At 42.2% G+C, this 21,277-nt stretch overlaps 1 protein-coding gene across 2 annotated transcripts in view; it reads right to left on the bottom strand.

Annotated features, from left to right (window-relative positions):
• Positions 1 to 11,870: 11,870 nt before the first annotated feature.
• Positions 11,871 to 21,277, bottom strand: part of chchd6b (coiled-coil-helix-coiled-coil-helix domain containing 6b) — a 57,906-nt gene continuing 48,499 nt past the window's right edge. For both annotated transcript variants that reach the window (XM_067587886.1, XM_067587887.1), the window contains exon 8: positions 11,871 to 12,211. In XM_067587886.1, coding sequence (XP_067443987.1) covers positions 12,188 to 12,211 — 24 coding nt within the window. In that variant the 3' untranslated portion in view covers positions 11,871 to 12,187. The remainder of the gene's footprint in view (positions 12,212 to 21,277) is intronic.

Below are 21,277 nucleotides of genomic sequence, written 5' to 3'. Positions count from 1 at the left end.
CATCAAGTCTCCTCTCTACCAGTTCAATAAATAACCATTCCCAAAAATGCCCGCTTTACTCACAGGTCAATTTCCCCTGCGGTCTGACAGAGAGGACTCCCCAGGGAGAAGCGAATGAGTCAAGGCGCACAGGCTGCTTTCCAATACACAGACTGGAGCTGCAGAGGAACCAGTGCCGTGTGACTCATCATTCACCCAAATATTCCTCCATCTTACCTAAGATCTGCCTGCTGCTGCGACCCTCTGTTTGAAAAATGTTTCTTCTCCCAAAATCCCTATTTTTGTTTAAGGCAAGCACTTACAATGCTATTTATTATACAGTAATGCATCATGGGTGATATGTACATTTGTATAACTTTGCATTACTCATGCACTGTACATAATGTATAAATACATTTAAAATACTGTGAATGCTCAGTTGTGCACCAAACTTTGTGGAAAAGGTGACATTAAGAAACTCTCTAGTCTTACCTGCAGCTGATAAGCTCGTATTGATTTACAGTGGATTCCCTCCAAACATGTCAGTACTTATTCTGAAAGATGCAGCTGCTGATAAAATAATTGAAGGGAGAGGTTCACCGACTGTTCTACATCATGTATTTATGTTGGTGAAAGAAAGGTCACAGAGGGAATGAGAATACATCCTGTAGTGTTGTGTGCCATACCATCTAACAGGTGACGACAGGTGTAGGTGGTAGCAGGCTGACGGCAGTAAAACACAACTGGGGTCACGTGGAGGTCGGGGTCCTAACACTCTCACGGAGATCACTGCCTGACCAGTACAACTCCCCCCCCCCCCACACACACACAAACTAGATAGAGAGTAGCTCATTGAAATTTTCCCTGATGTCAGAGTGAAACATCTCATAAAGGTGAATGAGTGTATTCCTGGTGTGTGAGATATACTCTCCTATTACAGCAAGGCTGAAATAGCTCAGCATATTAATAAACTTATTTATATGTTCTACTTAACTATCATTCATAAACATGCGCACAACATATTCTCATTTCAAATCTGCAAAGAGAAAATGAAAATGAATATTAAATCATGTGTGCAGGATAGAAATGACCAGAAAATGAGGGAAGATTGAGACTTGATTGTGATTGAAGTCCTTGTATCTTTAATACTATCAATCAACATTTCAGCACATATTGTCTTCTGCAGGATAAAAGCTGGTAATAATGTGACTGACATATATAACATATAGCAGAGGTGATTCAAATCAACAAGCTCACAGAGCAATCAACATGAATATAGAATTAGCATCTATAGAGAGGTCATTCATTAACAGGCCTCCAACATCAACATGTTCACACTGTTGGAACCATCTACCTGTAAGCAAGCGTCTCGGTGGATTAAGGATGCATTTTTCCCTCAGTTCTTCATCAATTTCCTTTTCTCAACTATCTAAACCTTCTCACAAGTATATGTATATACAGTATATATCACTTTATCCATATGTGCAGTCAGCTTTTATATACTGTATGTATCTGTCTTTGTATCCACAGCACTTCAAACTTGGTGGCAGCACAGTCAGCCGGGCCGTGTAAAAACACAGCTGGGAGATGTGTCTCTGTGGCTTTGTCCAAGCAGAAAGCTTCATCTGCCTTTCAGGGCAGCGCAGAGGGAGTGATGTTCACACATTAGTGTGTGACCTCCGCTGGTTGACAATGTGAGATCGAGCCACAGGCTGCAGGGAAAACGTGTTGCATTTGGATCAGAGCTCTAGCACAAAGGTACACACACACACACACACACACACACACACACACACACACACACACGGTTTTCAGAGTGCTAGAAAACACAAATGTGCACTCTTGCACACACGCGCAAATGCCCAAACACACACAAACATTTTTGACACCTGCTTTCAAAGCCCCTAAAAATCACACAAGTGCACGGACACACGTATGAGCATGCGCAAATACACACACAGATAATGTGTCTTGATAACATTATGGATGGATGAGTGAGCAGCTCCATAGAACAGTGATTACTGGCTGCTGTGTGTGAAAGGAAATAGATTAGTCACTGTCTCAGCTCTCTCCCCTTTAATAACACAACATATAAACACTCCTTCATGCTGTCTGAGTGGAAAAAATAAACTCAAAATTCAATGTTAGGCTCCAAGGAAACTGCTTTTAATAGAAAGTGTAGCATAAAAGTGCAAATAATATGAATTACTCTGATATCCTCTTCATCATCATAAATGCATCTGTTTTAGTTTATAAAAACAAACAGAAAAAACATGTTTGAAAAAAAAAAGTAAGTCTGAAAATCATCAAGGCTATTATTATAGTCACATTTATGTCACCTGTTCTTTTGTGCATCTTCCTCAAAACGTCTCACAAGCCTGCTGTGAATGTGTCCTGAAAGAATAATTTTACCGAAAGTGTTTTTAAAAAAAAAAAAAAAGTAAAGAAAATAGACTGCAGCAGCTTTGCCGTTGTCCTTGAAAGACACAAAATGCTAGGAGAGGAGAGGTTGAATGGAAAAATGGACCTTCTTTTGTGTGCACTTCAGGTGTTAGTGCTGCTCTCTCCCATCACAGGTGCATTCTGGGCAGATGGGAGATGAACCCTGACCTCGAGCAATTCTTATAAAATCTATTTTTTCTTCTTCGCAGAGATACACAGGCAGATAGGCGGACACATGGACAGACAGATGATGGGCAGAAAAAATAGCAGCGGTTAGTGGCAGCAGTCCAGCTGTTTCCCCTGATTAATACTGTATAAACAGCACCATTTTTCAATTCAGAAAACCATTGTCACACAAGCCGAGAACAATCAGATTAACTGATTTGTTGATGGAAGGAGTTATAATCCCTAAATGGGTGATGGTGAAGTTGGTAATGACATTGACATTATTTTCCCTCACTATCGACACAACAGCATGATGCTGATGAGCGTGACGCCTCACCTAATCCCACTCGAGCACTGAAGACAAGTCGTCTGACAGCCGACATGCGCACGCACGCAGAGGTGTTGGAGAGACAGCAGCAACAAAGGGTCTTGTTTATTAACAGAGCTTGTGAGGCGACAAATGAAGCATGAAATGAGTATCTCGCACGCAACACAGACATACCAGGTATTGTATGGCGAGGGCATGGAGAGAAAGAGGGAGACCAACCTGTGTTACGTCGAGAAAACGCTCACAAACATACAGATAAAAAGAATCAATTTCATGGGTCGTGATGGTAAACAGTGTGTAGAGGCATCTGTACAACAGATTGTGTGACCCAGTTTATACAGGCTGCGTGCTGGTGTGTGCGCCAATCAGTTAGTCCTCGGGTTAAAGCTGCAACCTTTACTGCAAATCACTAATTCGTGATACAAAGAAATAATATAAAATGTGCTGTTGTTTTTGGAGGATAATGCAGACCATCCTTTCACATTGCATCTTAACCAGGGCCTATGAGAGATTTTTCATTAGTTTTCAGTGAAACAGGGTTAAAGTCTGAGGTGGCATCCTGTGACAGTAGGTCACCTGGCCTGTCTTAGTGTCCTTGAGCAAGAAACTGAGATTAGGGCACCGAAACTTGTGTTGATCTCCTTATGAAGTGAAAAAAAGAACCTCCCTTAAGGGATCAACAGTGTCACAGAGCAAGTCTTTGCTGTGCTGCAATGAAATGGTTGGAAGAGGGGTGTGACACAGGGACAGAGGACTCTGAGTGTAATGCTGCCATCTATAGGTAGAAGAAGGCTCCACTGATACCTCTGCAGACAACACGCTCTCTCCTTCCTCTCATACGTGAGCATATGTCAAAATCAGTCTCCTGCCTACACCACAACCCTGTCAACCTGGTCCCACATGTAATATGGAGTTACATACACACACAGCTCATTAAAAAACTTGAATGAGCTGAAGCTTATCACCCCCCCTTCCCTAACAAAAGTTGACCATACATGACCTCCAGGCCACTGCTGATTGGCATTTAGTTGCCCTGTTGGCACTGGCCAGCCTCTCACCTGGCAGACTCCCTGCCAGCAGGTAAAAAAGCAGAGGGCATCATTCAGAGGTCCCTCACCCTGTCACTTATCTGCTGCTACTACTACTACTACACATACACACACACTTCCTGCCTTCAGAGGAGTGAACGTACACACATTATCCACAAACTCATGTGAACTCACAGACATCACGTCTCATCTGGCTCCGTACATGAAAGCAGCTGAATATTAATTTCCCTTTGCTGTCAAAACTAGCCAGGTTTGATGGATATAGCCGACATGCCTATCGTAAAGATAAAAATGGAAGAGCGCTTACTGTACAACAGAACAATGCAAGGGAGGTCTGGAGAAGACTGAAAACAATCTCAGGACATAGCAAAGGCAGTAGGAGGGGCCCAGAACCTGGAGACCTGGAATGGGCAAATGAACTGAATCTGTTTTTTGACAGATTCGGTTCTGGCCCCGCTCCCTCCCCCACCCACCAGAGTACAGACCAGTCGGCGTCCCAATCACACCCTCTCTGGCTAATACACTCCTCCTCACACCAATCCACTCCACTCCATTCCACACTCAAGCAAATTGAAAACCCCTCCCCCTGTCTTCCTCAACTGGGGCCACCCCCACTCCTCTCTTCAGTCTCTCCCTAACAGCTGACCAGGTGAGGAAGGAACTCAGGAAGGTCAAGGCAAGAAAGGCTACAGGTCCAGATGGCACCAGCTCCAGACTGCTCAAGGACTGTGCAGACCAACTATATAAGGTGGTTCTGTACATTTTCAATCTGAGCCTTAGTCTGGAGAAAACCCAGCCCTGTGGAAAATTTCCTGTGTGGCTCCAATACCGAAGACTGTACACCCCAGGGAGCCCAACCACTTCAGACTGGTGGCCTTAACTTCTCACCTGATGAAGACCATGGAAAGGATCATACTCATCCACCTCTGACCCCCGGTGAGTTCAAAGCTGTACTACCTGCAATTCACCCAATCAACCAGGCATTGGGGTGGATGATGCACAGATCCCTCTCACACCTGTGAGGGTCATGTTTTTTGACCTTTCCAGTGCCTTCAACACAATACAGCCATCACTGCTCAGGGGAAGTTAGTAGGAGCGGGAGTAGACTGTCACTTGGTTGTGTGGACCATCAACTACCTCACCAACAGACCACAGTATGTGAAGCTTCATGACTGTCTCTGCTGTGGTCTCTGCAGCACGAGGACCCCTCAGGGTATGGTGCTCTCTCCTTTTCTGTTCACCCTGTACACATCGGACTTCAGATATAACATGGGTAACTGTCACCTCCAGAAGTTTGCTGATGATACAGCCATCACTGGATACATATCAGAACGGAATGAACAGGAGTACAGGGAGGTCATCAAGGACTCTGTCGACTGGAGTGAGCTCAATCTTCTTCATTTAAATGCCAGCAAAAGAAGATGGCGATAGACTTCCACAGGAAGATGCCCCAGAATACACCGGTGAACATCCAGGGATGGGATATTGAGATGTTGAGAGTGTACAAATATCTGGGTGTTGACCTCAACAATAAACTGGGCTGGTCAGACAACACGGATGCCCTGTACAAATAGGGCCAAAGTCCAAAGTTTCCAATAACTGAGGAGACTAAGGCTTTTGGAGTATGCATGACACTGTTAAGAACATTTTAAGACACTGGTGGCATGAGCGATTGTTTATGCAGTGGTCTGCTGGGGATTTGGAAGCACGGAGAGGGACAGGGAAAGACTGAATAAACTCTTCAAGATGGCTAGCTCTGTCTTGGACTGTCCTCTAGATTCCATGGAGGAAATGGGTGAGAGGAGGATGATAGCCAAGCTGTCGTCAATCCTTGACAACACCTCCCATCCCCAGCATGAGACCATGGGGGCCTTAAGCAGCTCCTTCAGCAACAGACTACACCCGCAGTGTAAGACTGAGCACTACTGCGGGTCCTTCATCCCGACGGCAGTCAGATTGGTAGCATTCTGTAACATTGAAGTTGTCTCTGTCATCACCCACCACTTGTAACATTGCAGCTACTTAGCACAATATATCTCAGTCAATATATTGTATCCGTTCATTTTTCATTTATCTAACAGCCTATTTATTGTCTTTTACTTATCATCATATTTATGTGATAGGTATGTATAGTGTAGATGTGTTTATACTGTCCTTAATTTTTTTACTTAGTTTTTATTCATCTTTTATCTTATTTATCTTATTTTTCTTTTAATTTTGAGCTGCTGTAACATGTGAATTTCCCCTCAATTAAGTTCATTCATTCATTCATTCATTCATCATCAGAGTTGAATTGATCACAGTGTGGCTGATGTACATCATGTAGTGGGTAGAGAAAGCCTTTCTGCAGAGTGACTGGTAGCTAAAGTGAAGGCAGCTAACTGGAAGTTTAAGGTAAAATCACACTGTCAGTGGGGAAGGAAATTGGCTGTGTTTAATTTATGCTCTCTGGATGATTCCTGGCTGAAGTTACAAGATGAGAGTCGGCATATATACAGTTTTTTTTATGTTTCTTACGGAATATTAGTCACAAACAAGGAGTGGAAAAACAAAGCAGCAGGCTTGAAAGGAAATTTGAAAATGATTTGATGTATTAAAATCAAATATTCTTTTTAGCGCTTTCATGCTGTGCCGGTCTGTACCACATCATTTTACTGCTGCGACTGCCAGTGAGCCATCTTCAAGAGAAATTCACCATGTAACTACGCTTTTGTCCAAGTGATACAAAAGCTGCCCCTGGTTAATCAAAGCTTCTGTTGACACAGGAAGTCTATGGGAGGACACCATGACAGAGGGGTTCAGTGTGTATCTGTGTGTGTGTGTGTGTGTGTGGAAGGGTGATCCACTTGTACTCACACTGCCTCTCTTTTCTTTGTGTGACAGACAAAGCCGATAGCACCCCGTCTATCTGGAAAGATAGGATCATTATATAAACAGCACCCTGACATTATTGACACTACGTTTGTGTGTGTGTGTGCGTGACTGACAGAGAGAGAGAGAGTACGGAGAAGGAAAAGTGAATGTGTGTTAGAAGTAAGTGCCTGCAGAGTCAGTATGCTTCAAACGATGTGCCTGTCCACCATGTGATTGTTGACAATAAGAAAAATATAAAAAATTGCCAGTCTTATTTAAGTATATATGAAAGAACTAAGAAGTTTAGGATCGTCACGGATACATTATACTTGGCCACTGTTTACAATCTGTCTGTTTTAGCTTGAACACACCCACGTCACAAATTCAAAAAATGCATTCTTTCAACTTGTAGTTGGGGGCGATGGAGTGTCCCAGGCTACGTGTATGCGATTTTTAGGGTTTAAGTAGACAAAACTGGATTTTCTCTGGAAAAAGAAAAAGAACCTTTGTTGCAATGAACACTACAAAATGGGACCAGTATCAATAATCAGTGTAGAGAGCGACAGTGTAATTTCCTATCTAAGAAAAGTGGATTTAGTGTTAAGTTATTCTTAAAAAACCAAACCATACATTTACTGCACCTATATTTCAATGTAACCACAGAGACTCTCTTATACCTGTTGCTTCATTCCCAAGGGTAGTGGTAGCGACTCTTGCTGGCATAATGTCACAATATCACACCTTGCCAGGAGCCGGTAGCATGATTGTCAATGGCAGCAAAATCCTTCTTCTCCGGAAAAGCTGCTCTCAAATCCTGTGCACAGCCTGGCAATAAAGAACCAAAGAAATGTAGAATCCATGTTAGCCCCTACTGCTGGTGCAAGGGCAGATTCTAGGCCCTAAATACAGAATAATGAGGCATTAAAGTCTGGGGCTGAGGAGGGTAATAAGAATGAAAGAGGGAGGGGGGTTGTGAGGAGGGTATGACGGGAAAAGGGACAATAGTTTCCTGAGGAAAGAAAGAGTGAGGGAAAAAACAGGGGGGGAGAAGGAGAGATAAGACTGGTGGCTTATCCTAGTTACTGGGGACGGATTAAGTGATGTGCCACTTTGGTTTGGTGAATATGTGTGCGCGCGCACACACACACACACACACACACAAACAAACAGTCCTGCTCAGTCTCTAAGATGTTTGCACACCCTTTCTCTCATTCGATCACCCTCTGAGAGACACACACATCCAGGCATGTGCTGAGAGGGGTTAAGGAGCTGCGTTGCCCTCTGAGCCAGTCTTACTGGGCTGTAATGACTTTAGAGGATGTCGGATTCTTTTTATCCACCAGTGTAATATAATAAAGCAGAAAGGAGGGAGCTATCTTCTTCAAGCTGCCTCCATAGGCCTCAGTGGACTGTCTCTCCCTCTCCTCTTCTCTTTACCTTCCTCACTTCACCCATCCCTGTCTCACTCTCTGCCCCCTGCTCCCAGATTAAAGGCTGTGTCCTTGATGACTTTGACCTCTTTCCCTCTTTCCTTACTCTCTGTCTTCATTGTGGTGTTTGGTTTGTTGAGCCCTCTGCTCTCCTTTTTTGTTCCTTTTTTTTTTTTCCAGGGCTCCTCTCCTCTTCTGGTGTCAGCCATGACAGTGTAGGGTGCTTGCACTGCCCCACCCTCAGTCACGTGCTGTGACAGCCTGAGTTTCATTCCAGACACTTGGGTCAGGTCCCCCGCTGCTTCATGGCCCTTTGGTTATCTCTACACTCTCCGAAGTCCTACCACCCTTTGTATTCCTTCTTTCTGTCTGTCTTTGTCTGTGGGTGCTGGATGAAACAACACCCTGGGGGTCAAATGGAGACAGCGTACTCAGTGTTACTAAGATCAAGTACAAAGTCATTTAAGTACATGTAATCCTAGTTCACGAAACATTATAAAACTTAAATTATTTTTATTTAATTTTGTCTTTTCCACAACAGGATCTTAACGACTGATAACCTGAAGCTTCCCAGGACTCATCTTTTAAGAAACTGTAAGGTTTTGGTGCTAGATGGTGTTTTAACAACTGTGACGTTTCAGATGTTCTGTAAACAAGTGCAGTTTGTCGCATAACTTTTATGTGATCCAGCGCTGATCAAGTCTTCAAGATAAAGGTGTCACAAACTACACACACAGGTAAAATAACATAAAAACATATTTCCCCCCTTCATTAGCAGTATCTAATCATACTTGTTTGGTTTGATTTGACAAGTCTTGAGATTTTCACACTTTCACACATGTAACACAGATCTCCTTCTTACCCACCTCTCACTCCCTTCCTGTTTCCTCCTCCTCCTCCTCCTCTTCCTCTATTTAGGCTGAGGCTCCATCCATCCCACCAGTTCAGCGAGCTGTGCGTGTTTATGTGTATGGTGGTGCTGGTGATGGTGGTGGGGGGTCTAATTCAATTCACCAGCAGCCAGTTCCAGTTCACATTAACACAGTTTAATAAAAGACTATTCAATTAGCTTGAGAGCTGCGTGTGAGTGTGTGCTGCGTGCAGAAACAGAACGGTGACTGTCATTGATGGAGCCACACACTCCAATTAGGCTCACTGTCGACTTCTCACATATACGATGCCAAGTTGGCTGAGGGAAAGAGAAGAAAAAGGGGAGAGCGAAACAGCGAGGGAGAGAGAAAAGTGCAGGGCAAAAGACTCCAGCAGCGGGTGAACTCAAGAAAGAAGTAGGTACGTGTATGTGTGTCTGACTGCACGTGAATTCTACAAGTGTCTAATTTTACTTGAATTGATCCCCATTAAATCTTTACAAAGGGCAGCAGTTTGTCAAAGTCTGACACCACCGCTCACTTGCCGACACTTCTTCAGCCGGATGAGAACGAACAGCCGACAAACGGCGTTCAAATACCGAACAAAGGAGACAGTGCCGAGCTGCTAAAACATATAACATTAGGCTCTGTGGCTGACTGTCAAAGCTGTCTCTAGCGCGAGCTACAGGATGTCTGAGAGGTCTCTGGCAAGAACTCAGACAATCACTTTTTCAGACAAACACCTGCACTTAAACGGTAGGAAAAGAGCAAGACAATTACTGTGTGTTGGCTGGGGAGCGAACATTACGGTTAGAACCCCCTCAACAATACACACACGTACACACACCCCTTTGTTTTATGCACATTTCCTGCAAACTGTTGTAGTCAACTGGGCCCAGTAATTGTCAAGGACTGGAAATCAATAGTGGCGCATTGTGAGGCGTGAGCAGCCATCTTCTAACCTCGCACCATGCAGCTGTCTCCCCCAATCAAAGCCGGGCCGGTTACCACGGCAACCTCAATCCCATGTCTTTCACAGTAATAAGGCGGGAAAAGAAAGGCACGGCACTGAAGGTGCAGGGTTGAAATGGAGCAGGAGGAGGAGGAGGAGGAGGAGGAGGAGGAGGAGAAGGGAGTGAAAATAGAGAATTTTGTTAAAAAATATAAAATATAAATGACTGGTGCTGAGAGTTTCAGCAGTGACGCATGTTTGCGACGAGACTCATTCAGATCGAACAAACCTCGGCTTCCTTAAAAAAAAAACCCAAACCTTCCATCAAGATTGTGTTTATCTAATTTCACCGCCAAACCGCATTCAAAACATCTCATAAAGCTCAGCCTTCCATTTTTTTCACCCATTGTGCTCTCTTATCCTTATATTGGTGAAATATCCCTGATATTTTTGTAATTCAGCCAATTTAATTAAAGGGTGTGGGTTTCTAATAAAAGCCAAATGGCAGATAGCATTGCCTGGGCTTTTCAGGAGCTTGTTTAATCAGAGAATTGCTGAATGGGAGAAGGCAATAACAGAGTGAATAGAGGCTGGTATTTGTAAAGAAATGTCAGGGAAGGGATATGAGAGTCACTGGCTGAAACCTCTAATATGGTGCTGGCTTTAATATAGGTAATATGTGCATCATGTACTGTTGGGTTAGAGCTGCCTAATCCTTGGAGAGGAAGTGGTGTTTGTAGTTAGAAGGTATTCACTGACTCACACACAATTGGACTGACAGACTGATAAGATGCACACATGCACACCCTCCTGAATCCATTTCTTCATCGTTTCATTGGTCTCAGTATTTCACTTTACTCAATTTCCATGATAGAGAATATATTGTATGGATTGGTCAATGGTGCTGTGCGTGTTATGTCGTGATCGATGCCATGGTGGCAAGCCGGAGTCAAACTGTGATCAATAGATCACTCCTCACAGCTATCATTAACAAATACACTCTACTACCACTCACATTGACTGCCACTTGTGTGAATGTACGTTTATATCCAGGAACAAGTATGTGGGCATATTATAAGTCCATTTATATTCTCTGTGTGTCTGCTGTGTGACTGTGTGCAGTATGTGTGTATGTCTGTGTGCGATAACAAGCCTCTGTCATTCCGAGGGTGGCCAACCATGTCCATATATAAGTGGAAATGCATCTTAACTGAGTCGCTCTCTTTCAAACACACACACACACACACACACACATACACACACACACACACAGAGGGAGAGGGTTAAGTGTGTGAGTACCGGTAGTGCTGTGAGCTGTAGCTCTGTGTGCTGACCTTCAGGGTTATCTGGAAGGTTCCTCCACACCTTGCTGCTAGCGCCAACCCCTGCTGTCGCCATGGTAACACAGCTAGCAGGGACAATATGTGGCCTGTCCGGTGTGTTGCTCACGTGCATGCGTCCACCTTTACGTGACGACATGTATGTACACGGGTTCACTATAGTGGAAAAACACGTGAAACAGACAGATGCACACATACACACACATATTAATACATGCTCAATTCACTATTCATCTGTCCTCCACTTCATTTATCCCTCATTTCCTTCACTCTCCTTTCCCTTCTTTCTCTTAATGAAACCATGAGCACGGCACACAATCAAGCCCCTGGGCCTGCACAGCATTGTCAGAAGGGTGCACGCGACCCCATTTTCAGTAGTGGAAGCATTATTAGCGTGTCGTGACAAGAGACCGCCATCCACCACCATATAAGACGCACACACAAGACACAAAGACACACAACCTGCAGTCTCATCACCACCGGATCACTGGGATTTATTTCAGCGACGGCAGGGGTGTGCCTGCGCAACTTGACAATAAATCAACACATCATACACTCTGGAGTGACAAGTCAAGATAATACACTCAAAAACCAAGAAAGATGGTAAGTGGAAAAGAGGGGTGGGAGTGGGGGGGGGGGGTGTTTTTCAGTGACGGTGGCTAAATAAATGGATGGATGGACAGGAGAAGGACAGAGGAAGGCAAAAAATGGACGGATTCGACATGCTCTCTCTCCTTCCTCTCTACTTCTTCTCTTCCTGCTCTGCTTTCTTTGGGTTTCTCAGCCGTGGTTCTTCAGTGAGCTCTGAAAGAGAGGGACAGACACAGGAAGGGGGGGGGGGGTATAAAAGAAAAGAGACAGTTAAATCAAAAAATTGACATTACTAGAACTCAAGGGGAAACTTGCAAAAAAAATCAGGATGCATCATGGGAAATCCGCTGCCTCACACAAAAACACAACAGCCACAGAGTGAGGTTGCAAATTACCAAACAATGCACAGCAAATATCAATTCTACATATCTAGATTTCACAGAGGGAGCTGAGCCCATCTCTTATTTTCCTCAAACACAGTATACAGAGTATTTTCTACTACATGTAAAGCAAATATTTCTCTGCTAACTAGCAATTCAGGACACACTAGCATGATGTTAGCTTACAGGCTACATTCATTACTGTCTTTTATTGACTGTATAGCTGGCTGTCTAGCTACATCATCATCTGTGTATAAATTAATGAATGATATGCATTCGGTTAAGTATTGTGGCTTACTGTTAGATGACAGTATGTGGAAAGATGCAGAAAATGTTTGGAGTTGATACTCAACAATGCAGACTCCTCTATTTGCACTCCAAGTTTAATATCTGTTTAATATTATTAAATTACAATTATGTAACCGACATACAGTACATGTCTAGTCTAAAAACACAGAAGAATAGAGAAAAGAAGGAACATTCTGATTCAAACTAAATTTATTTTTAGTATTGAAGAAAAACATCACAAAAACATGTTCAGTTTGTACCAAATTACTGAGCAGATAATTCCAGGCCTACTTAAGGGTCTCTCTCTAACTGCAGAAGCTGATTCTCTTGGCTCATTTGTGAGACACTTATCAAAGAAAAAAAAAACAATTTGATTTGAAATGAGTAGCACAAGACTTGTATTTGATCAACTGATCAATCAACATGTTCCCTCCTTAACTGTAAGAAAACCTACATGATGGATACACACTGAAGCACACAAAGGAGCTGTAGCCTTGTAGCCTGTTTTGTGTGTTGACTGTTGCTCTTGTTATAGAAAGTCTGAACTCGGTCCTGAAAGTGTTTGGCCTGTAGTTATTACAGCTGGTGTTAAACTGCATGTGGCAACACACAAAAAAAGACAAGCACTAAAGGACAGGATACACACACACAAACACACACATGTTCAAATTCTAATTCAGTGATTCTGCGCAGGTGGTCCGCAGTGGTTTATTGGTACAATAGACCTACACTTAAGATATTTTGGGCCCACTCATGACATGGCCAGAGTATTTTTCCATGGAAGAGCAACAATTGCAACAGACTCTAATCATTAAAACAAACTCCTCTGCCTGAGAAAAAACTCTAAAACTCTGAGCAAGGCACTTAAACCGCAGTTCTTCTGCAGACACCACAGCATGACTGAGTTATTTCAGTGCTTTTCAGTTACTTGCTTTTATTCTATTCCTTCAATCTACCTTAAAAATTCAAGAGAGTGTAACTGTCTTTGCTTGCTTAGTGGGACTCAGCACTGTTGCCATAGCACTAATACTGAAGTGACAGCACCAGACGAGGCAGACTACACAGACCACAGTACAGATGTAGAGAGGACGAAAGGTTGTAGTTATAGAGGCTGAAGGAAAAGAGAAGAAAAAGCCTTATTCAATGTATCAGTCCACACAAAATATGAAAGAACTGTAGAGTGGAGGAGCTGAAGTTGTGTGTGAGAGGTTTGTATTTGATTTGATTGGATTTTTTTATTTTATTTTAAGCATTTTGTATATGCACCTTCACTGCCACCTTGCCTGTCTTGTTAAGTCTGCTGCAAATCAATTGCCTCTAAAAAGTGAAACAAAACCGAACTTGGGTGTCTACAAAGGTGTTCAAATACAGTGTTAAAAACAGCAAAATGGTGTTTCATCAGTGTAAGGCATTTCCTTGCCGCCATCTTGGAGTGCTACAAATGCGTCCCCCCCCCCCCCAAAAAAAAGCACACTATGAATTGTGGCACCAGGCAATAGCTTGGCCTGATGTCTAATTAGACAACTTGGTTTTTAGTCATTTCTTACACTTTAGTACCAGATGAAAACAGAAAAATATTCTTAATTGACAATTGTACAGCTGTGTTATAAGATTCATTCCCACTCATTCCATCATAATAATTATGTTGGAACAAAACTCTCAACAGATTAAAACTGTGACAAAAATAGCCTCTGTAGAGAAGCTATGCAAATTTGAAGTGTGTGCATCAAAACGCTTTTGAAGAGATACTGGAATACTAAAATTAGACAAGATTATTAAGGATTGTTCATGTCAGTTGATGTAGCGTATGAAACACACAATTCTGATTCTGTTTTAGAAAGCCGCCTACTATATGGTACACCTAGACACTTCCTGTGTCAATACACATACAAACACACAGTCACAGAAGGAGACACGGGGCGACCCAGGGTTAGTGAAGCATTAGCTTATGGCTGCTGGGTGGGCTAGTTGGCATGCTAACTACCTTGGCGCTCTGCTGGCAGGCAGATATGCTGGTGGGCAGGTTAGCTGTTCACTTGCCAAGTGCATCCGAGGGCATCGCAGCCTGCGCCATTGAATTGGAGATGAGCGGCAAATGTGACAAGGGGAATTAGCTTTACTGTTCCACTCACGTTCTGAGATATAAAGGGGGGAGAGCGTGTGTCTGCATATGTGCATGAGAACACACTATTTGTTGCTCCCATTGAGTGTGCATGCAATGTGTGTGCGTACGTGCGCGCATTTGTGAGTGTGTGGCGGCAGGGTGTGTTGGTATTGCCGCACTCATATACAGCAGTGTGATGGGACATTATGCCTCATGCATAGTGTATGAAGTAGTTCCTGAATTTCAAACTGACCCCTAGCACCTCCCACAGTACACACAGTTCAATTTGGTGCCCCAGGACCACATTTGGACTGTCGCCATCCACACTTGGATAATTTAAAGACAGGAAAAGCTTTTTATGCACGACACCTTGGGCAGGGAGGGCAGCCAAATGTTCTAGCTCAAGGTCTGCATTGAATTTAAGACGACACTCAGTTACCACTTTATTAGGTACACCCAGCTACAACTGATGCAGCCCTGCAATAAACCTTTCCTTCATTGATTTTATAATGTTCAGTTTTTGTTTAAACTGTTTTAAAGTGGCACTGATCCAACCTTATGGTCATTTTGAAAGTTGATGTTTGTGGTGCTGTTAATAGTATTGTGTTATACTGAGAGATGTTCATAATATTTGTCCCCATTTATATCAGCTGGATGCTGATATTACATTTAGTCATTATATGACGTAATTATATTTTGTGGTCTTTATGTAAAAAATAAAAATGATGTGATTTGTCATTTTTTATGCTTACTGAATCAGTTCACATTAATTTGAACTCATTTTTAGACTTGTCAGTGAAAAAAGTGCAAAAGTACGATGAACAACTTCACTTCATTATCACTGACTCTTACTGAGATGGAACAATGTCTGTTGAAATCTGATTTAATAACACACAAAAACACAGATTCACACACAAATACACACGGCATACAGACACATACAGACAAACACTAGTTTTCTTCCACCTGGCAGTTTCTATCCAATTAGTAAGCAGTGTGAGGAGAAGATAGATTGTTGTGTTCGTTTGGCTAGGAGTCAACTTTGAACGGCGGCAGCATAAAAGCAACAGTGTATACACGCTGGGTATGTTCACACTTCCAGTCATAAGCTAATGGGCAACATACAGACAGCTGAACCACATGTAAGCACACATCTGCACAAGACACTAACTCACATACACACATGCGCACAAACACACTTGAATTGCTCACTTGCCTTTTCTCTGTGAAAAACAAAAATAATAGACAAGTAGAAAATCAATAACTGTCTTCTCTGCTCAGTGCTAACAGCACTCAGTTCTCTCCCTCTCTCTGGAGGGACGGAGACAGTTGCCAGGCAAGACTGTCAATCAGACCCTCGTAGAGTGGCCGTGGCTATGGTTGCTTTATAAACACACAGACATTCACTGATTACACAGTCGGTAAGACAGCCAGACAGTCAATTAGTCAGTCAGTTGAGGAAGCTTCTTAGTCAGTCAGTGGGTTGGTTACATGCACAGGAGCGTCTAAACTGTTCATTCAGTCTGTTTGTATGTTGGTCAGTCAGACTTTCGGTTGCTTGGGTGCATTGATTGACTCGACCATTTGAATAGGTGCATTCAATTGCACAGTCCGTAAATCATCAGCCAAGTTGAAAATAGAGTGATTATGTTAATTTATTTAATACAGTCACTAATGTAATTTGGTGAACAGTCAGTTGTTAAATGAGCTGGCTATGAAGACCTGTTTTTTTTTGTTTGTTTGTTTGTTTTTGTTGGAGTGAGCAGACAATCCACAGAGCAGAGAAGAGCAGAGAATTTTCCAGATGTGTGGAAGTAACCGGAAAACATAAATGTTCAATGTTGTAATTTTGCTACCCTGATTTTTATTGATTTTTTTTTTGAGTATACATTTACACTGGATTTAAATACCCCCCCCCAGACACACTGTAAGACATAAAATACTAAGCATTTAACATTTTAATTTTGTTCATTCAGAGATATATTTCATTTTCAAACTACAAGGAAAGACCTAAAAGTACATCTACACCATGCATGATGTGAGTACAAGTGAGTATTACATACCCTGACTGTGTGTGGAGTTTCATTTCAATGTTTAATGGGAACCATCTGAGTGTCCCAGCATATATTCCAAATCATTATTTAAAAACAAAGCAAAAAAATATATTTTAAGTGATCCCAACATTCTACTCAACGTCAAATCATCACCATGTAATAGTACTTGCCTATGAAAGATTATCATGATTTTAACTGACACATTTAGCACTACTGCATACAGACATAAAACTGTCTTACACCCCCTACCCTCAAAGAATTATAATAATAATTTTAAATCTTAACATACGCATAAACTAAAGATCAATTGAACCCATTTAAGCAACAATGACCAGCTACCACATCTAAAAAAAACTGATGATGAAGATAATAATGACCATTCTAACCAGACCTGCAAGACTAAATGAACATCCCAGTCTTCACCTCCCTTTGTCACAATTTTCCCAGACACCATATCTGTACCCAAATGAAGCAAGACACATGACAGTTCAAATCTGGCAGGAGGGAATCGATCACATGTTACAGAGATGGCAGTCAGTGGAGTGTAGCAGCGTGGATGAGATGTTTAACTGGATGCTGATGGAGTGTTATATAGATCTGAGAGAGAGAGAGACTGTTGGAAGACAGGGGACGGTGGGTGGGTGGGGTAATCTTTATGTGGCCTATGACTTCATGGGGTGGTCCCTCTGGAGATAATGGATGTGAAGGAGAGGTGGGATGGAAGGAGGGAAAGAGACGGAAATACCTGAGCTAGTGTGTGTGTGTGTGTGTGTGTGTGTGTGTATGTGTGCGCCATATGTATGGTTATATGATATTCACATGTGTATGTCAATATTATATTTTCATGTGTGCTATGAAATTAAGATAAAAATCAAAACTATGAGGAAGGTCATTTAAATAATAACAGTGATTTATAGAATGAAAATGGCAGAGAAAAAATATATACTTTATATTAGTATTGGTATAATTTTACAGCGAGTAGCAATCACACAAAAGCTATAATCAGTGTAGGTGGTATTCTAGTATTCTATAAAGGAGATATCAATAACAGCGATATTATAATGTCTGGATCTTTGTATGTGTGTGGTTGCATGTCTAAAAGTAATGCTTGTGTGTGTGCTGCAGGACCAGATTGCTGCTGAAAAGAGTGGCTCTGTTATCAGATTAGAGTTAGCAGGCAGGCCAAGGCTCACAGTGGGGTTCACCACCTGCTACTACTGATATCTACACACACTCACATAGAGATCATTCTTTTTATTTCCTCTCTGTTATAAAAATAAAAATCAGACATTTTTTTTTTGTCTGGTCTTTTTTTTTTTTCCTCTCTCCAACAACACTGATTGACAGTGCCTGCTCCTCTCCTCGTTCTTCCTTCCTGCGATACTTTCTGTCACTGTGTCATCCCTCCGACTGACAGAACCTCTTCTCTTCTTTTTATTCATCCGCTCTACATGCCTTCCGTCATCCACTCATTTCTGTTGTATCTCTCTCTTACAGTCTACTATTAACCCTTCCTCACTGACAGGCGCTCCTAAGCCTCCTTCTCCCCCGTTTTTCCTCCCTTTCATCAGTCTCCATCCATTTCCCCATTGACGGGCATCTTCTATTCCTATTTCAGACCCGCTACAAAGACTCATCCCTCGTTTTTTTTCTCTCTTTTGCTGGAAGTGGCAGAATTCCTCCTTTTCCTATCAATCAACTTCTTCACCTGGACAAACTGAACAGATTTGAATAAGACGTCATGATTTTTTTTGTAGCTGGGATTTACTGTGGCTGCAAGACGGGGGAAATAGCAGAGTGAAATAGCCAGCCATTACTAAAGCCGTTCAGTACTTTTTTTATGGGCAATGGAGGTCTAAACAGTTTGTTAGGACTGAATGTTGTCTGAGAGGTGCTTAAGATGCTGCTGGCACCACATTTAGAAATGGATGGCTCCCTGCAAATATGTTTGTGAATCAGTTTGTGGTTAAAAGTGGCCGGTGAGGAAAATGTCATCTGAAATGATTTGAACAAGTTGGGGAATAGCTCTACACAGATACACAAGATGCACAGCTACTGACACACATACACAGATGCACACATGCACAGATATGCAACACACACACACACACACACACACACACACACATACACACACAAACACACAGCGAGACTGATGGAGGTGACATTAAGAGAGAAAACCACAGCACTTAAACACGACAGGATCCATCTGCAAACCCACACACTCCAAACACCTGGCTATTTTCTATCACACACACAAGCACATTATTTTCTTTTTTTAATCCCTTTTTTCTTTGTTCTTTACTTTGTCCTCCATAAGTACAGCTGTAAGGGCCTTAAAAGGAGATGAGAAGAAGGGATGGTAGACACATTTTGCTCTCCACTCTGCATTAGGACTACCATTGATGCATAATGCATTCCCTGTCTCTAAACTCTAATGTTGACCATCATCACTGCATATCTTACCTTATTTTACTAGGATTGCAGCTAACAATTATTTTCATTTTCGACTGATCTATTGATTTATTTTTGAACTGTTTAGACTATAAAATGTCAGAAAATACATTACACATTAATGCACACATCTTCCCAATGGTGGAAAATAGGTTTCTGGTCATTCATCTCACTGACTGATACCAAGCACTTTAACACTAACAGTGCTTTAGGAAATAATACATTTACATTGTGACAGGACATTTTTAAGCACTGCTGTGGATAAACAATGAGGTTTTTGTTTGCTTTTACTTTGTCACATCATAAGTCGTTCCTATGCATATATAATCCTATATCCCATCATTTATAGCAACTCTTTTGTGACTTCTCTTTATTTTCCAATGGTTGTTCCCTCTAGTCCCTGCATGACTTTTTTTGGCACTATTTTCTGTCTCCCCTTGGTGATTTTCTGTTCAGCTTACACCTTTCATTTTCTTTTGCTAACCTTACACAGGGTCAAGGTTTGTATAGTACAAAATGTTGACATGCGCAACATCACGATCTACAACACTAGTTCTGCTCACACATGTAAACCGGCTGTCATTCAACACTGTCAAGCATGTACGTTACAAGTTGCTTTATGAAAGAATTCTTATGGGATGGCAGGAAACTAAAGTCTCCCTTTCCCTACTGTGAGGAAGTTCAGGCCTCATGTCACGAGTGAGCTAATCATTAACATGCTAATCCATCAGTCGTTCTTTCTACCCTTGATGTCTACTTTCATTGTCAATTTTCACATCAGTCAGGGTAACAACAACTGTGTCATAGTGGTGTAGAATTAACTATGTGGTAAGTTTTGAGGCTGTAGTTGTAGTGTATTGGACTGCAATATATAATAAAAAGTGTTTCTAAATTTTACCATTTGCATGCTATCAGCCCCCTGCCAGGGCCCTCAACACCATACAAGTATATTTCTTACCAGTTGGAAACACTGGTGCCAATTTAAAACTGTAACCGCACTGTTGCAGAGCACAGATTTCTGATTATTTTCAAAAATAACACCATATGCCTTTGTACAAATCCACCTGTTCCACACACTATTTGTTACAGCAATGCTCCATGTATTCAGTAATCAAGGCAGAAACAGAGTGGCACTTAACCTAACATCTCAGAGGCCAGCACACGCTCACACACACTTATACATCAGGGTGAAAAAAATACTGCGTTCAGGAGAACAACGGGTTCAAGAACATTAAGTATGTGGAGTAAAGTGGCAAGTGTTGCTCCAATACTATTAGCCCCGGCCGATGGTTTTAAAAGTCATAGCAATAGCATTAGCATTCTGCAAATGGTTGGCGCTGTAGCCTTGTGGAGGGTTGTGGAGGAGGACGGGGGGGGGGGGGGGATACTTAAAGTAGTAAGTGGTGGTTTAAGAAACGTTTGTTCTTGAATGTGACTTTGAGGACAGCCGTGTTTTGTTTCACCGAGTAGGAGGTTGAAAGAGAGAATAGATGATGAGAGTTAAAGGGTGAGCTCATAAACCATTCTCATGGGTTTACACTCCCGCAAACACACATATGCGAGTGCGCAAAAACACATAGAATATAAAAACTCCCAATGACAATGACCATACAGTGACAGTATATAAGATACCATCTAACGTCACACCAAATAGAGACAAACCCCACAAACCTTTGGTGAGCTGACATTTATCCTGCTTACACTCACCACACACACACACACACACACACACATATATGCACACATAAGGTCCCATATACATGACAATGGTCCAACTAGAGACATTGACAGGGGAGGGACAGGGAAGTGATAGCAGGGAGGAGGTGCAAGGCCATATCCTGAAGCAACTGTCGTTAATGGATGGCAGAGGGCAGAATGTGTGAAAAGTGTGTGTGTGCATGCATGAATCATAAAACATAAAAGAATTTTTTGAGTGACACATAAGGAAGCCTGTGCCACTGTAGATAGTGAGTTGGGTGAACTTCAAGCGGGAGACAGA

Source organism: Thunnus thynnus, chromosome 4 (assembly GCF_963924715.1).
Source record: "Thunnus thynnus chromosome 4, fThuThy2.1, whole genome shotgun sequence".
In the NCBI taxonomy this organism is placed as follows: Eukaryota; Metazoa; Chordata; class Actinopteri; order Scombriformes; family Scombridae; genus Thunnus; species Thunnus thynnus.
Note: the sequence above shows the minus strand (reverse complement) of the source record. Positions and strands in the feature narration are given on the sequence as shown.